Source organism: Eubalaena glacialis, chromosome 1 (genome assembly GCF_028564815.1).
Source record: "Eubalaena glacialis isolate mEubGla1 chromosome 1, mEubGla1.1.hap2.+ XY, whole genome shotgun sequence".
Classification (NCBI taxonomy): domain Eukaryota; kingdom Metazoa; phylum Chordata; class Mammalia; order Artiodactyla; family Balaenidae; genus Eubalaena; species Eubalaena glacialis.
This window is the reverse complement of record NC_083716.1, coordinates 49,081,201-49,100,134: the sequence shown is the minus strand read 5'-3', so window position 1 is coordinate 49,100,134 and position 18,934 is coordinate 49,081,201. Positions and strand designations below refer to the sequence as shown.

General features: G+C 46.6%; 1 protein-coding gene across 1 annotated transcript in view; it reads right to left on the bottom strand.

Moving 5' to 3' along the window:
* ARHGAP22 (Rho GTPase activating protein 22) overlaps window positions 1-18,064 on the bottom strand; it is a 155,078-nt gene extending 137,014 nt beyond the window's left edge. Inside the window, exon 1 of the mRNA XM_061196359.1 lies at window positions 17,702-18,064. Within this exon, the coding sequence (XP_061052342.1) occupies window positions 17,702-17,735 (34 nt within the window). The 5' untranslated portion in view covers window positions 17,736-18,064. The remainder of the gene's footprint in view (window positions 1-17,701) is intronic.
* Window positions 18,065-18,934: the final 870 nt, after the last annotated feature.

Here is an 18,934-nt window from a genome sequence, read left to right as displayed (position 1 = left end):
GGTGGTGATGGGGGGTTAGCTTGGAACAGCCGCTGGGTGTTGGTAGACTCGGCCCTCATTGCATTAGCACTGGGCTGGCCTTCCTAGAAATGCTGGCCCAGGAGGGGTGAAAATGGGAGAAAGAAGGAACTCGATGGGTGGACAGGGTGAGGGTAGGGTGGGTGGCAATGGAAGGGACGGACATGCCTAAGTGCCTGCAAGGGCCAGAGTTGGGGGTGGAAGCCCAGCAGCTGACATGAGTAATTTCACTTATTCCTCAGAATAATCCTGAGTTCTCAGATGTTCTGACTGAGACTCAGAGGAAGAAAGCTGAAGGTTACACTCCAGGTTACACAGCAATGTTGTTATGTGGCGAAGCCAGGATTCAAAGCCCAGTCAGTGCTGGTCACCGAGGATGCTACAATCCTTCCCCAGCAAAACCGAGACTGAGTGGGGCCCTAAGTGCTTCAGCTCAGAGATGCCAGGAAGGGAGGAGAAAAGCAGCCTGCACAGGAGTGAGCCCAAGTGTCCGCAAGGTGACAGAGGCTCAGGGATGACAGCACCAGTCACTCCAACTCAGGAGGTCAGAACCCTGGGTGGAGGAAATGGAATGCAAGGACCCAAAGGTTCATTCATTATCATAGAAGGACAAAGGGCTATGCAGGCAGCATCAAGGTGCAGGGCCAGCCGTGATTTTTTTTTTTTTTGGCCTCATTGTGTGGCTTGTGGGATCTTAGTTCCCCAACCAGGGATTGAACCCAGGCCACAACAGTGAGAGCGCCCAGTCCTAACCACTGGACTGCCAGGGAACTCCCATGCCCTTTTCCTATCAAGGAAGTGTAAAAAAACTTTTTTTAACATCTTTGTTGGAGTATAATTGCTTTACAGTGCTGTGTTAGTTTTTGCTGTATAACAAAGTGAATCAGCTATATGCATACGTATATCCCCATATCCCCTCCCTCTTGCGTCTCCCTCCCACCCTCCTTATCCACCCCTCTAGGTGGTCACAAAGCATGGAACTGATCTCCCTGTGCTACGCAGCTGCTTCCCACTAGCTATCTAGTTTACATTCAGTAGTGTATATATGTCAATGCTACTCTCTCACTTCATCCCAGCTTACCCTTCCCCCTCGCCGTGTCCTCAAGTCCATTCTCTATGTCTGTGTCTTTATTCCTGTCCTGCCCCTCGGTTCATCAGAACCATTTTTTTTTTTTTTAGATTCCATATATATGTGTTAGCATACAGTATTTGTTTTTCTCTTTCTGACTTACTTCACTCTGTATGACAGACTCTAGGTCCATCCGCCTCACTACAAATGACTCAATTGCGTTTCTTTTTTTTTTTTTTTTTTTGCTTTTGTAATTATAATTGCGTTTCTTTTATGGCTGAGTAATATTCCATTGTATATATGTGCCACATCTTCTTTATCCATTCATCTGTCAATGGACACTTAGGTTGCTTCCATGTCCTGGCTATTGTAAATAGTGCTGCAATGAACATTGTGGTACATGACGCTTTTTGAATTATGGTTTTCTCAGGGTATATGCCCAGTGGTGGGATTGCTGGGTCGTATGGTAGTTCTATTCTTAGTTTTTTAAGGAACCTCCATACTGTTCTCCATAGTGGCTGTATCAATTTACATTCCCACCAACAGTGCAAGAGGGTTCCCTTTTCTCCACACCCTCTCCAGCATTTATTGTTTGTAGATTTTTTTGATGATGGCCATTCTGACCAGTGTGAGGTGATACCTCATTGTAGTTTTGATTTGCATTTCTCTAATGATTAGTGATGTTGAGTATTTTTTCATGTGTTTGTTGGCAATCTGTATATCTTCTTTGGAGAAATGTCTGTTTAGGTCTTCTGCCCATTTTTTGATTGGGTTGTTTGTTTTTTTTTTTCATATTGAGCTGCATGAGCTGCTTGTATATTTTGGAGATTAATCCTTTGTCAGTTGCTTTGTTTGCAAATATTTTCTCCCATTCTAAGGGTTGTCTTTTCGTCTTTTTTATGGTTTCGTTTGCTGTGCACAAGCTTTTAAGTTTCATTAGGTCCCATTTGTTTATTTTTGTTTTTATTTCCATTTCTCTAGGAGGTGGGTCAAAAAGGATCTTGCTGTGAGTTATGTCATAGAGTGTTCTGCCTATGTTTTCCTCTAAGAGTTTGATAGTGTCTGGCCTTACATTTAGGTCTTTAATCCATTTTGAGTTTATTTTTGTGTATCGTGTTAGGAAGTGTTCTAATTTCATTCTTTTACATGTAGCTGTCCAGTTTTCCCAGCACCACTTATTGAAAAGGCTGTCTTTTCTCCATTGTATACTCTTGCCTCCTTTATCAAAATTAAGGTGACCATATGTGTGTAGGTTTATCTCTGGGCTTTCTATCCTGTTCCATTGACCTATATTTCTGTTTTTGTGCCAGTACCATATTGTCTTGATTACTGTAGCTTTGTAGTATAGTCTGAAGTCTGGGAGCCTGATTGCTCCAGCTCCGTTTTTCTTTCTTAAGATTGCTTTGGCTATTCGGGGTCCTTTGTGTTTCTATACAAATTGTGAAATTTTTTGTTCTAGTTCTGTGAAAAATGCCATTGGTAGTTTGATAGGGATTGTATTGAATCTGTAGATTGCTTTGGGTAGTATAGTCATTTTCACAATGTTGATTCTTCCAATCCAAGAACATAGTATATCTCTCCATCTGTTTTTATCATCTTTAATTTCTTTCATCAGTGTCATAGTTTTCTGCATACAGGTCTTTTGTCTCCTTAGGTAGGTTTATTCCTAGCTATTTTATTCTTTTTGTTGCAATGGTAAATGGGAGTGTTTCCTTAATTTCTCTTTCAGATTTTTCATCATTAGTGTATAGGAATGCAAGAGATTTCTGTGCATTAATTTTGTATCCTGCTACTCTACCAAATTCATTGATTAGCTCTAGTAGTTTTCTGATAGAATCTTTAGGATTCTCTATGTGTAGTATCATGTCATCTGCAAACAGTGACAGTTTTACTTCTTCTTTTCCGATTTAGATTCCTTTTATTTCTTTTTCTTCTCTGATTGGGAAGTGTAAATCTTTTGTTTGTCAGAGTTGAAGAAATTAAAGAAGTGAATGTACAGAAGAGGAAATACAAACAGCCAATAAAGATGTGTAGTGATGCTGGATTTCAGTAGTAATCAGGGGGAAGTACAAATTATAGTTATTATATGATGCAGCACTGTGTACCCTTTAGGCAGGTAAATTTTTAAAATTCAGTAATATCATGTGTTGTGAGTTATTGTAAGCTACTTTATAGAAGGCAATTGGGCTGTGTTTATTAAAATTGAAAACATGCCCACTCTGTAACCCAGCAAATTCCGTTTCTTACCTCTTTCCTGCAGAAAGAACCACAAGTGCCTAGGTAGTCACACACAAGGATGCCCTTGGAGCACTCTGAGTGATCCATAAAAATGGAAAAACCCAAATGCCCAACAATAGGAAAATAGCCAAATAAACTGTGCTATATTCACATTATAGGATGCACAGCAGAAGTTAAAAAGAATGAGATGAATGTATATGAGCGAACACGGTTAGCTCCCCTCTTCAACAAACACCTCAGAAGAGGTGTCTTCACTCTTTCCAATTCCTCTCCTATTCTCTTTTTTTATTGTAGTAAAATACACTTAACATAAAGTTGACCATTTTAACCATTTTTAAGTGTACAGTTCACTGTGGCTTTAAGTACATTCACATTGTTATGTAACCATCACCACCATTCATCTCCAGAATTTTTTCGTCATCCCTAACTGCTTCCTGTTCTCTTTTGATCCCACCCAGTTAGCCTTCCCCTACCTCTGTACCACCAAAACTGCTCTTATCAAGGCCACCAATGACCCTCATGTTGCTTAATCCAAGGTCAAGTCAGCCCATCCATTCCTTCTCCTTACACCACTTGACCCCAGTTGGTCCTTCCTGCCTCCGTGACCATTTCTACCCTTGGTTTCCAAGACCACTCTCTCCTGCCTCTCCCCTTCTTCACTGGCTACCACTCTCAGTCTCCTCATCATCCCCACCTCTTAAAGTCCAGCACCGGGGGCTAGTCCTTGGACTCCATTTCTGTCCACACTCACTGTCTCAGTGATCTCCCTCCATCTCATGGATTAAAACACCATCGATGTGTGGAAGGTACCTGTGCAGAGCTCAGCCCTGAACCCCAGACCCAGGCGTCCATCACACCATCCACCTCCAGCATCTCATGGCAAAGCTCAACTCCTGGTCTTTCCCCACCCCCAAACCTACTCCTCTTATGGTTTCCCCCATCTCAGTCAATGGAAACACTATCAGACATGCCTATTCCCAGCCACCATCATTTCTCACTTGAGTTACTGCTACAGCCTCTTCTCCAGTCTGCCATCTGCCATACCCCCACTGCAGTTTCTTAACAGGGCAGCCAGAGACAGTTTTTAAAGATGGGAGTTAGATCATGTTACTTCCCTATGAAAACACTGCAGGACTCCCCCTCTCACTCAGAGTAAAAGTAGGAGCCATCACTACAGCCTACAAGGGTCCTTGGGACCTGGCCATGTGGCCTCTCGGACCTCCTTGCACTTCCCTGCTCTTGGCCACTCTGGCCTCTGCTGTTCCTCAAACAGGCCAGCCATGCACCGGCCTCCCAGCTCTGCACCTGCCATTCCTGGCCCCACAGGGCTTCCTCTCAGCCCCTTTGTTCTTTGTTCAAATGCCATTTTCTCAGTGAGGACTTCCTGACCACCCTTAAGAAGATGTATCCCCAACCTTTCCATCTCCCCTTTTCTGCTTTAATATTTACTTAAGTTCTATTATAGCGGTGGAAGAGAGCAAATAGCAGAAAAGTACACAAATTATAAAACTATATAAAAAGGGAAGAAAAACACAACCCCTTAAACAAAAGGTATATTCACAAGGTATATTCAGTGGGTACATGCATTTGCATAGAAGGAACATGTCACACCTGTAACGGTGATTTTGGTCATGAAGGGGAGGACGGGGCTGTAGTATTGTGGTTTTATACAGGAAGGAATGCATGCATTGCTTACATAAATTAAAATAAAAACTTTAAAAGAGAGAGCTCTTTTGGAATGGAGCTAAATTCCCTCAGGAGATCTAAAATAGCAATTAAAATATCATAAGTTTGATAAATGTTTATGCATATTTATCTGCAACAAGCACTGTGCTGGGCTGTGGACCACAACACAAAGAGATGCCTAGCCTCTGCCTACTCGGAGCTTCCAGGCTGAACAGATGACGCTTCATGGGAGCATGGCCCAGGCCCACCTGTGGACCTTCTATGGCATCAGGTCGGGGGCCCCCTCTCTGTAGGTGAGCCCCTCCACCGGGCCTGGGTCTACTCCAGCCTGTCTGCTCCACCCCATCTTGCATAAGGAGGGGCTCAGCAAGGGTGTGCAGGTCATTCACTCCCCCGGTGTTTCAACGAGAATACCTGGCAGCTGCTGCATCTTGGAAATGGCTGAGAACACATTAAAGATACCTTACACAGTGGAACATGTCAGAGCTCTGCCCAAATTCCCTTGATTCTTTTTTCCTGTCTTTATGCCCCCTTACTTCCAACAGCTTACCCCGGGTGGTTTTTCAGGGCTGCTGGCCCGTTTTGAAGTCTGTCCTTGGGTTATTGGAGCCATTCTGAGCAGGCACTGGGAGAACTGGAAGTGCCCAGGAATTTACATCCCTCCCTCGCCCCACAGCCCTTGGCCAAAGACTCCTACATATGGGAGCCTGAAAGCCCCTGCAGCCTTGTTTCTAGTTGGACACCACTTGGAGGGATAAAGAGGTGCAATTCACATTCAAAGTTCCCCTGGGGCTCAGGCTGACACCCCTCCTTTATTGGCTTTGCACCCCAGCTTGGCTCTCCCCTTCCTGGTGCTGCTACCCCCCTGCCGCCCCTCACTGGTGTCCCTTGGGAGCACCTGCTTACGAAATTACCACATACACTACCCATCTCAGGGTCTATTTAGGAGATCCACACCTAGCACACCTGATCGTTTTCAGGGCCTTATGACCAGGCTGTAGCAGCACTGGCCTTGGCAGCTGCTGGGGCATCGGCACCCTGTTTTTCCATCTGTAGCTCTGTTAGTGCAGCCCCGAGAGCGTGGAGGAGTGGCTGCACTTGAACTAAAACACAATTGATTTATAAAAGTCAATGGGATTTTAAAGCCGGGCTGGGGAAAGAGCAAGATGGCTCTCAGAGCTGAATTGATTTAAAGGGTAAGTATTGAGGCAGAAAGATTAATGGAGAAGAGAGAGGTGAGGTAATGGAAGGGGCACTCTGGAGGGGGCCGGACGAGACAGTTTCATGAAGTTAATGCAATTTGCAGCTAAGGGCAAGGGGGCCTCGCCAGGTTCCTGTGCTGTCCTGCGAGCACTGCATGAGCCTCAGATGATTTATTACAGGATGGTTCCTGAGTGCCCCTTACCTTTAAAAATTTTGTTTTGTTACTTAGCTTCTTTCTGGGCTCCACTTGGTCATCTGTTCTTTGCTAAGTCCCCCATCTGAGGGGTCTAGAGAATCAGCCAGGCCCTCCTAATGGGTCTCACTTAGGGGCCTGAAAGGTGAAGGACAAAGGGGAAACCTACCACCCCCCTTAAGTAAAAAGTATTAATTTTAATATAACTCTGAGGGGGTCTAGAAAGTTTGGATTTTTTCCATAATGATTATTTTAATGCTTTCAAAACATCAACATAAAAGATCACTTTCTTTACCATTATTTTTATTGGCTCTTCCTGGGTCTGTTTCCTGACTCAGCTGGTGCTGGTCTTCACTGAGGGGGTACAGGAGGCAGGGCAACCCCCAAACTGCTTGACCTGCACTTCCATGCAGTGTGAACCCCCAGGTTCAACTGGAGCCAGTGTTCTTTTATCCATTCATGGGGCTTATGGGGCCTCCTGGGTGTCCACCCTGTGCAAGCCACTGGGGTATGGAAATGAAAGGCACGTGCCTGCCGTGGTACAAGTAAAGGGAGAACAGAGGCATCCAAATACAAGAGTCTGTCATCTCGGCACATATAAAGGGAAATGAGAGTGTGAAGGCAGCAGCAAGGAAGTCAGGCTGGGAGGTTGGGAGGCCAGAAGTGAGGCTGAAGCTGGATGAAAGAATGGAGTAAGCTGTTAAAAGGGATCAGGTTATGCCACCCCCAAATATGCCACTTTGGCATATTGATTATTTTGAGCTGAAGGCAACTGAGAAACAGCACACAGGAAGAGCTCTTTTCCCGCCCCCTGTCTGCTCAAAAGCAGGGCATAAATTTCCCTTTGTAAAGGTGCCTTGCAAGTCCTGTACCAGGAAAAGGAGAATGAGATTCTTATCATCAGGAGACGACTTGAGTCTGCATAATGAACCTTACTAAACAACCCTTATCTACCATACTTTTCCTCGTCACCTTCCCACATTTTACTGACCCTGGGTTTAACTGCCTCTTTTCTATAAAGCACCTGCCCATACACTTAAAACTATCAATAAAATTTATATGTCTTTTCTCCTGTTAATCTTTTAGCAATTTAATTAGCAGGCCTCAGCTACAGAACTTAAGAGGGTAGAGGAAAAGTTTTTCCTCCCCTACACTATGGAAGGCTGGGAGGGAGAAAGGGTGTGCCCAGCAGATGGAACAGGAAGACATGCAGGATGAGAGAGCATGGGGTTAAACCCAGAAAGTCTGGCTCCCAGGCTCTTAACCCTGACTCTCACAGGACCTGTGTCCCTGCCCTAGAAAAGACCAAACCCTAACCCCTTCCTACCAAGACTAATGAAAAACCCTTTTCTTTGAGAAACACAAGCCTGATGGATGTCACCTAACCTCTATCCACAGGCTGGACCTCCAACCATCCTGCCATGGTGGGATCCCTCTTGCTACATCTCCTTTAAAGAGGTTATGCTTTAGCCACCATCGACATGGGTATGAAGTCGGGAAGATGAGAAGGCCTCTGTGAGCCTGTGTCCAGTCAGGTCTCCAGCTTCACTTCTCACTCTTACCACACACCCCACTCTTTCCAAATCAACGACTGGTCCGCACAAAGGCCATTTTGTGCCAGACAGCTGCACCTCTGTGCTTACCCGCCTGATGAGCCCTGACACTCTTGAAGTGTTGTTGCAGCCGTTTCCTACTATGTGAAGACTCCTCTAGCAGGTTCCCAAAGCAGGGGCTTGACTGCCATCCATTATGCCACCCCATAGATGGCACACACTTCTGGCTGGACACATGCCTCTCAAATCTCTGTGTTGATTTGTGAGCTCCTCATGGCCAGAGAGGGTGCCCTCCTCACGCTTGATTCCTGGAATGTAGCAGAGAGCCTCTCAAATGCTTGCTGAATGAATGAGTGGACATAAGACAGGAATCCTCAAGTTCAAAGAAGATGGGAAAGATCAAATCCAAGAGACCTTGTGCCTCTACAGATGATCTTCCTGGGCTGGAAGAAATCTGCCAGCAGGATTTCTCCTACCCATGGCCTGTTTCCACATGATGAAAGGTTTAAGGGCACAAGATCACTGATTCCACTCCTGTAATCAGAGGAGCGCAAGTAGGAGCAGGAAACACGGAATGTAGTTTTCCTACTTTTCCTAGTTTGGTGGTGGGAGTGGAGAGGCCAACTGAGGTCATGGAAAGGGCATAGGATTTGGAGGCTCTTTAGCCTCTTGGAGCCCCAGGTTTCCACATAAAATGAGAGCAAAATACAAATCTTATCCACTTCCTAGACCATGGTGAGGAAGAAATGAATGACACTTTGAAAGTGCTTTGTAAACAGAGAAGCGCTGAAAGGATGAACGGTAGTGAGTACTGTTTCTCTTTGCTGCAGGCTGAGGCCTTGGGAGGCCTCTGTTACCTCTATTGGACCTCGTCTGGGAGCAGCTGGCCCTAGGTTTGCTGCCTCTGCTCCTGTTCAGATTAGCAAGCCATTCACCAGGAGCCAGGGATCAGTGGAGTCGATGTAATTCAATATTGATTATGAATTTCATTTCTGCCTGCCTATGGGCCATTAGCTTAGATCAATACATTCTCCACCCTTGGTTAAGTAATCATGGAGGCTGTTGATGATTTCAGCAGTCAGGCAGGTCCCAGGCTGCCTTGGTTGGGGGAGCCCAAGGCAGCTCTCCCGGCCTAGGTCTAACCCAGCTCAGGCCTGTCTTGCAAATAAATCATTTATTCCTGTCTGCAAATGTGAAGGTCATGGCCAAGTCTTCAATTCTCTGGGACCAAAAGTCCAGCCTGGAGTTCCTGGAGCCCAGCATCTGGAAGTGCCTTATATCCTGAGTGTCTAAGAGTGCTGGGTTATGGACTCTGGGTATCTCCCACGGAAGAACTCAGTTTTCCCATCAGCTGGTATCTGGGAGGAGAGGCAGGAGGAGGGAGGAGGCCTGGGTTCACAGGACACAAACTGCCACCTTCATCTCCTAGCACAAGAGCCTCGGTGGCAGCAGAAGGACTGGTAGTCTGGGGCTGGGGTGTGTCCAGAAGCAGGGGAACCTGCCTGGCAGTGGCTGAATGCTCTCAGTAGATGTGCTCTGACAACGGTCCTGCTGTCCCCTCACGCCCTCTGCAGATGGCAGATAGGAAACACCATCAATCCCACAGCATTTACTGAACATCTATCTCTTTTCTCCCTGCCCTCAGGGTCACTCTCTGTAGACCCACTGCCCACAGTGCAGCCAGCACCACTGTCTAACGCTCTGTCCAGACACATCACTCCCCTGTTGAGAGCCCTACCTGGATGTGGGACGGGTCTGTTCTCCCTGCCGCATCACCTGGTCCCTTCACTGCCTTCCTGCGTAGCAGGCTCACGGTTGGCCAAGTGCATGTGCCTCTGGGTCTAAATTCTTCACAGAATTTAGATTCTCTCTGCATCTCAGGCAAAGCAGATGCCATATCACCTAATTAGGTTACTGGCCCTTTGCTGTCCCACTCTCAGGGCCCTAGAGGTGGTCTGTTTTAGGGAGCCCTCAGAGCACCTGACAAGCCTGGGCGGGGGCAGCATGGGATGACCATGGGCATATTCGGGAAGGCCACACTATTCAGAACCAAGCAATCAGAGGAGACCTGTGAATCCCATGGTCACCCCTTAAGAGCAGAAACTTCCCTCTGAACAATCTTCCAGTGTGAACTGGTATGAGGTCAGGTGACCTCCAGTCTATCACTTCTTGACCACACCTCACATAGCCCTGCAAGCTTTAGGGTGAGACCTGGCAGGCTCTTGCTCTCCCACCCCCTCCCTTCCCCAGCCCCCAGAGACAGCCACTTCAGTTGACTTCTTTGGTATTTACCTCCACATTTCTTTTTCTGTTTTTTTATTGCAGTGGCTTCTCTTGTTGCGGAGCATGGGCTCTAGGCGCACGGGCTTCAGTAGTTGCAGCACGGGGGCTTAGTAGTTGCGACGCGTGGGCTCTAGAGTGCTCAGGCTTTAGTAGTTGTGGCACACGGGCATGGTTGCCCCGCAGCATGTGGGATCTTCCCGGACCAGGGCTCAAACCCCTGTCCCCTGCATTGGCAGGTGGATTCTTAACCACTGGACCACCAGGGAAGTCCCTACCTCCACATTTCCAAATAGTGTTTATTTATCGCTATTTCTTTCTTTCACTTTTTCTTCATTACCCTCATCTAGTTAATTAACACATGCATCAACTCACATATTTATCTTTTTTGTGTGTGCGAGAACATTTAAGTTCTACTCTCTTAGCACATTTCAATGATACAATACAGGGTTATCAACTATAGTTACCATGTTATACATTAGATCCTCAGATCTTATTCATCTTATAATTGAAAGTTTGTACCCTTTTACTAATTTCTCCCTATTTCCCCCACTTCCCAGCCCCGGCAACCACTTTCTACTTTTTGTTTCTATGTTTGCTTTTTCTGTTTTTGTTATTAGATTCTACATATAAGTAATACCATGCAGTATTTGTCTTTCTTTGCGTGGCTTATTTCACTTAGCATAATGTCCTCAAGGTCCATCCATGTTGTCACAAGTGGCAGGATTTCCTTCTTCCTCATGGCTGGAAACTATTCATATATATATATGTTTTTATATATAACATTTTCTTTATCCATTCATCAGTTGATTGACACTTAGGTTGTTTCCATGTCTTGGCTATTGTGTATAATGCTGCAATAAACAAGGGAGTACAGATATCTCTTGAGATCCTGTTTTCATTTCTTTTAGATATATACCCAGAAGTGGAATTGCTGGGTCATATGGCAATTCTATTTTTAATTTTTTGAGGAACCGCCATACTGTTTTGCATAGTGACTGCACGAATTTACAGTGTACAAGAGCTCCCTTTTCTCCACATCCTTGCCAATATTTGTTATCTCTTGTCTTTTCGATAGTAGCCATTCTAACAGTTATGATGTGATATCTCAATCTGGTTTTTGATTTGCATTTCCCTGATGATTAGTGACACATTTTCATGTACATCTTGGATATTTGTGTATCTTCTTTTGCAAAAATGTCTATTCAGTTCTTTTGCCCATTTTTTAATCTGTTTCTTTTTTGCTATTGAGTTGTATGAGTTCTTTGTATATTTTGGAGATTAACCCCTTATCAGATATATGATTTGGAGATATTTTCTCCCATTCTGTTTCTTTTCGTTTTGTTGGTGGTTCCCTTTGTTATGCAGAAGCTTTTTAGTTTGATGTAGTCCCACTTGTTTATTTTTGTTTTCCTTTCCTTTGCTTTTTGTGTCTAATCCAAAAAATGATTGCCACCACTGATGTCAAAGAGACTACCCCATATGTTTTCTTCTAGGAGTTTTGTGGTTTAAGGTCTTATGTTCAAGTCTTTAGTCCATTTTGAGTTGATTTTTGTGTATGGTGAAAGATAGGGGTCCAGTTTCATTCTTTTGCTTGTGACTGTCCAGCTTTCCCAACACCATTTATTGAAGAGACTGTCCTTTCCATATACTGTCCGTTGTATATTGCTGGCTCCTTTGCTGTAAATTAATTGACTACATATACATGGGTTTATTTCTGGGCTCTCTATTTTGCTCCATTAATTTATGGTCTGTTTTTATGCTGAATCACTTCTTGATTTTTTCCATTTTAAATGTTATCTATTGACCTCTATGGAAGATGAGGATTTTATTTATTGTACTCTCCTGTCCCCATCACACATAAGCACCCACTCCATCCTCCCAGTGTATTTTTTGTTGGATCAATATGCAGAATTTGCATTATTAGTACTACGTAATTGCTAGTCCCAGTTGAGCTATGTAGTATACTGTAATATTTTGTGCACCACTTTTGTTTTCCCTGGAGTTCATAATTGGCTTGCCTTTTAATTTGCCTAGTGTTCTACTAGGTATCAATAATTCAACCTTAAATATTCCAACAGTTGTTCAAATCTAATTTTCATGTATTCACAGGCAGTGGGCATCTTCTTAAAAATCACACTGTATTTTATTACTCAAAGAATTTATAGCTCTCCTGGAGACATGCAGGGCCACCTGCAGTGGTGTTTGGATAGTGTGAATCCCTGTGTTGGGTTAGGGAGAGGGCATAGGCCTCAGCACTGGATAGACGTGAATATGAATTCCACCACTTGTTGGCAGGGTACCCACAATTCTCCTTCCACATCTGTTGAAATGGGAATAATGATGCCTCATCATAGTGTAGTCATGAGAATTAAATAAGTACAATGGAAATGTCTGGAGCACGGAGGGCACACAATAAATGTTGGTTTGCTTACTTGTGGGAAAATCAAGAAAAATAAAGCCAGTGAAAGTACTTCATCTCACTCATACAGCTTTCTCTCTGTATCCCCAAAGTATTGACCAGGCTCTGCACATTCATCAGGGCTTCTAAGACATTGATACTCCTTTGAAGGAAAATAGCTCAAGCTACTGGAGCTTTGCTCATCAGGCTAATGACCTCCTTTGAAAGAAGGAGCCTCCTTAATCGCAACGTCAATTTTATTTTGAAATATTCTAAACAAAGGCAGAAAGTCTAAAAGAAAATATTGATAGGTTGATGACATAAAAATTAAAAACTTATATACATGTGGGGAAAAAAGCCCTCGATATAAAAGTAAAGGGCAAGCAACAAATTGGGAAAATATTTGCAACATATGAATCAACGAAGGGAGGGCTGACTTTCCTAAGGACCTGGACCAGTTAGGTCCAGAGACAGTGCTTCAGCCTCCCAGGCTAATGCTTTCTCTGCTATTAAGTCACTCACTCACTCATTCATTCATTCATACATTCATTCATTCAACATAAATGTATTGAGTACCTACCAGATGCCTGGCTTTGGGGTATAATGATAGTCAAAAACAGAAATGGCCCCTGCTCTCCTGGAGCGCACAGTCTAGTGGGGTGACAGTTATTCACCAAATAGTTACACTCAGGAGTGTACAACTACAACCCAAGGTAAGTGCTACAAAGGAAAGGAGAGCACGGAGCAGAGGACCCAGTTTAGACTGGGGTGTGTGGGAGCACTTCCTTGGCTGGCGACACTTGAGCTGAGAACTGGAGGGTGAATAGGAGTTAAGAAGTGTGTGTGTGAGAGAGAGAGAGAGACAGACAGACAGACAGACAGACAGAAGGAGGCATTCCAGCTGGGGAAACAGGGTGCCAAAGCCCTGTGGTAGGAGGCCCATGGAACAGTTGAGGAATGCGAAGAGGGCCAGTGTGGCTGGAGCTTGGAGAGTGAGAGGAGGCTGGAGGTTTGGCCAGTGGCTAGACTGTAAGAGGGGCCTTACGGGCCATGGTAAGGACTTAGGATTTTAACCCAAAGAGCGATGGGGAAGCCAACCAAAGGATTCCAAGATGGGGCTGGAGGAGGAGGCCAGAGGTGGGTACAGGCTGGATTTACATTTGAAAAGATGGCTCTGGCTTTGGAATGGAGAATGGATGGGAGCGGGTGGGGTGAGGCAGAGTGTTATTGCTACAGGTTAGAAATGATGATGGCTGGGATGATAACATGAGATTGAGTGAGACAGGCAGAGTCAAGAGCTCTTTGGGAGGTAAAACAACACGGCTGCCTTCCATACCTTATCCTTGTGGAACAGGGCAAGACCAAATCAATAAACCTTTATTTTGGGCAGTGCTAACGGGCACAGAGGAGGCCTCAATCAAGATTGGGGGAATACACAAATCTTTGAAGAAGCAGACCCTGGGTCAGTGGATTTCAGGAAAGGGAGCAATCCCAGCAGGCTGGGGTAGCATCAGGGTCAAGTATTTTGGGGCTTTGTTCTGACTATGGCCTGGACAGATGGGGATGAACCCAGTACCCCTCACAGAATCTGGTGATGGGCATGAGCTTACGGCTTGGGGCTCCGCTGCCCTTCCTCACCCTGGATAACTACCCACGTTGCTCCCAGGACAGAGGGTGCCAATCTTATGTTTTTATTTTCTATCTTAAAAAATAAATTGCAATTTTTACGGTGTCACAGAACATGTGCACTTGTGACTTGCTCCACTGTGTGATAAATTCATGGAGTTTTAGTAAATTTATCTTATTTTTCTCCTGGGAAAACTGGCAGGGGTGGGGTGACCTGTCTCTTCCATTCCCACTCTGGAAATATGGCAACAATTCTCAGTGGAGTTAGAGCTTGCCAGGCGTGGCATCAGAAAAGGCTCCCTGGACGGGACCCTGGGAGTCAGGCAGGAGCTGAGTGGGGCAGAGCCAACCACACCTGGGTCCAAATGGCCTGGTCTGGCTTCCACAGGCCATGACGAGCTAGGGTGAGTCTGAACTGGTCCTAAACAGGCAATAGCAAGCTAGCATCACAGTATTAATGGCCAGTGTGAGCTGGTATGAACCAATCTGGACCACTTTCCCAAATCAGTCTAAATTGTGTGATGCACGTAAAAGCAAGCACACTGTTTGAATTTACTGGCCTGTTTTGAGACATTTCCAGCTGGTTTAGGTGCCTCCCTACTTTTCTGAATTATTATTGTCCTCTTCTGTGTGTGTGTGTGTGTGTGTGTGTGTGTGTGTGTGTGTACAACACCTGCCTCATCTGCCTCTAACTACTTCTTAGAAGTTGAGCTCAGATTATTGACCAAACTTAGTTTTATATGCAGGTAAGTGACAGTAGGGTTTCTCCTGGGAGATTCTCAATCTTGACATCTCCCCCTCCATGGGACAGCTTTAGGATGATGGTAGGCTTTGCCAGCTCTCTCAGGGCTGGCCAGGATGGGGACCTTCCAGGAAGTTAACAGCCAACATGACCCTGGGGAAGAGTCCTTGGGAAACCCCTATCTGCAGAGCAGCAAAGGCTTCTGAGACAGCTGACAGGGGCTGGTTTTATTAACTATTCCAGAAAGTGACCCCAGGTCTTTTTCATTCAACCCATTGTACCCAGGTGGTGGTGTAGTCTGGAAGTATGTCTGCAATATGTATCGTCTGGAGCAGTCTGGACAAGGCAGTCAGTGTGTGGATACCAGGGCCTGTGATCTGTATCCTATAGGCAGTCTGGGTTTATGACATGTAGCTTCCCCAACTCCTAAAAGGTGCAGAGGGGGATGAATTTTGAGGAAAGGTCTTCCGTCTACCAGAGCCCAATTTCTTAGAGGCATTCACATATAATTTTGGCCTGTATTCCTCCAGAAATGTCCCTGCGTGATCTGACTCCTGACCTGGTCTCCAGCCCCAGCCTCCTGGCCCTGTGTGCCCCTCCCCTCCCACAGCATCTGCACATGCCGATCGCTGCCTGAAACGTGGCCTCCTCCCTCCACCACCCTTTGCCTAGGTAGCCCCACCATTCTTCAGCTCACAGCTCAAGCACCACTTGTTTCCTCTGGAAGCTTCATTTGTAGTGTATGTTCTTATGCTCTTAGAATACTCCTTGTCATGGTTTATGATCATGTATTTTTATGGGTAAATGATTATCTTATAAATATCTGATATATAGCACCATAAACTTTATCTTTTAACATATCCTACAAGATAATATCATCTACTAGAGGGGTTCTGAACCTTAGCACTATTGACATTTGGAGCTGGAGAATTCTTTGTTGTGGGGACTGTCCTCTGCATTGCAGGATGCTTAGCAGCACCCAGCCTATATCCACTAGATGCCAGTAGCACTCCTTAGTTGGAACAACCAAAATGTCTCCAGACATAGACAAATGTCCCCCAAGGGGCAAAACAGCTCCCGGTTGAAAACCACTGACCCAGAACAAATGTTTTTAAGAAGTTTGAGATTTCAAAGGCAGGCTTCCTGAGACCCCGTTGCAAAGCACTGGTTTCTTTCTAGACCAGCCCCATCCAACAGAAAGATAATGTGAGCCACGTATGTAATAGTAAATGTTCTAGTAGCTGCATTAGAAGCAAGTAAAAGAAAAAACAGGTGAAATGAATTCTAATCCATATTTTATTTAACCCAATATATCCAAAGTATTGTCACTTCAGCAGGTGACCAATGTAAAATAATCATTGAGATATTTTACATTCTTTTTTTCCAAGTCATCAAAATCTAGTGTGTATTTTTCTCAGTTTGGATTAATCACACGTCGCGTGCTCAATAGCCAAGTGTGGCCAGCATTTTAGACAGGAGTGGGAGAGGAGACCCAAGCTCTCTTAGAGATCCTGGCCCAGCCCACCCCTTGCATCGTCACCAGGCTGTACTGCTACCCCTGAGCAGAGCCATGCACAGTCCTCCTTTGCCCACTGGCGACCACAGGTGACAGCCCATTCCGAGCACCCCATGGAGGGACTCTGACTACACTCTAGAGGGCCAGCCTGCCCAGGAAAGTCATCCAAATGCCTGCAGCGTGCTAATGAGATGGGTGTGTGCCCGGGAGCTCACAAGAGCCTGGAGGGTTCCTGCCTCAAATACACAAACACTTGGGTGAGGCAAGCACTGTTTCCAAGCTCCCCAGGCAGAAGCTCCACCCACCTCCAAACCACCCTCCTCGTGCTCCTTGCTCACAAGGGAGGCTCAGCCCTCCACAAACACTGGCCACATGGAAGGACACATTCTATTTTCTTAAAACAGAGATGCTCTCATCTAAAATGACACTTGCACTGGCCAAGAAGTTGCTGTCCAGGGAGATGCTGTCCCTAGCCCCAAGACTTGTCCTGAGGCCCCAGGCCATTCTGCAGGGCCGCAGCCTGGTTGGGGTGCCAGCCCAGGGCTGCAGGATCACCCCTGCAAGGCTCTCCCGACTCGCATCTCTTACTTATCTCTAGACACCCCCAACACCCACAACTCCAGGCCCTTCTGCTTCCTGGGAGTTCTCCCGGGGAGAGCCCCTGCCTGCCTGAGGGGTTGCTTCCTGCAGCCCAGCTGTGGCAGCTCCTGCAGGCTCTGCAGAGCAGCCTCCCAGGTAGCCAGAATGAAGACCTTCACTGGGACCTGGCTGTCTGGAGAAGCCAGGGCATTGCCCTTCCTAGTGAGGGCTACTTTTGTCTTGGCAGCTAGGGCAAATCTTGAGCATTCAGCATTTCCCTTTTAGTAGAAAACTAAAGTTTTACCAGAGTTGTCACCCGGTCACTTTGGGCAAGCCAGGGACTCTGTAAAACATGGAATGTGGGGTGAAGCCTGCACACCCACTGGGGCAATAAGCTGGCCATCGCCCTTTAGCAGTCTCAGGTGTGACCCCCACAGACCGCAGGAGCGTCACTAGAGAGGGCTGTCAGTCATCAAGATGCCTCCAGAACGCCTGCCCCATCTGACCCCAGCGTGGCAGCCAGCTGAGTATCCACGCCCATCGGCCAACAGACGCACGCACACTGTGTCCAGATCCGCCTCAGGAAGTTGGACTTACCCCTCCTGGCTTGCCTCATCTTTGGGCTCAGCATGTTCCTGCCGCCTCCTGGATGGAATCGCTGGGCCGATCATGCTGTCATCCACTTCTCTTTTCTCTTCCTCTGGCCCAGTTGCCCCTCATGCCCCGCTCGGGCCCCCATGGCCGCTGGCGTCACCAGCAAGGCTCCCTCGGCTGCCTTTCCTGGCTCCGGACCGACGGCTTGCCTTGGACTATGTAAACCTCAGTGCATTATTTATCCATCTCAGAATTAATTCCCACCCAAGCGAACCATTAAGAGGCTCAGTAACCGCTGCTGATCAATCACCGGGCCAGGGCGGGAAGGCCTGACTGTCCCTCCGCCTGGCCGGGGCGCACGCGGCACAGCCCATCCCAGAGCGGAGCTGGCGGCCGGTCGGGGCGGAGGCGAGAGGAGGGCGGGGAGGGAGGAGCCGGGCGGAGCGCGCCGTCCCAGCTGGTCCGATGGTCCCAGAGGGCGGGCGGGCTCCGAGCTCGGATCCGCCCTCTGCACGGGGAGGGCCTGTCGGGGATGCGCACCACTGGCTGGAGCCACCAAGAGGCCGCAGGAAATGCACGGCCTCTGGCCGCCCGGGGTCCCGCACGCCCTGCCAAGGCCCGGGGGTTGGGCAGCGGGTGGCCGAGGCCCGGGCGGGCCAAGGATCCCTCCAGGGTCCGTCCACTGGGGACCTGCTCTGCCTGATGTTTCCTGCCAGGAGGGCCCAGGAGGCCGTCTATGACAGTTCCAACTGTGGAAAGACAGGTGTGTCTTAGAAGGAGCGTGCAGCTTTGGCATATTCGGAGCCTCAGGGGACTGGTCCAGCAAAGCCGGTTAGGGATGTTAATTTTTTGCCACCTTAATAAGGTGAAAGGAATAAGAATGCGGTGAAGCACTTAGTTCAGGGCCTGCACATAGTAAGTAGGATCTCAAAAACTGTTCACTGGGTAATGAAATCTCTGCTAACTGCCATGTTTCTGTTTAATACTAGTACAGTTCTAAAGAGTGTACGGTGGGGAATTTTGGGAGGTTCAGACTCAAGATCCTAAAAATTGCCCAAGAAATGCAATCACAGTAACCGTTCTCATTTATTAGGTGCCTACTATGTGTCCTTGAGGTTGGTGCTTTATATTCAGTATCTCATTTAATTCTCAAATTCCCTGAGGCAGGGAAGCCTTTATCATGGCTTATTCAGATGAAGAAAATAAGGCACAGAAATGTTAAATATCTTGCCCAGA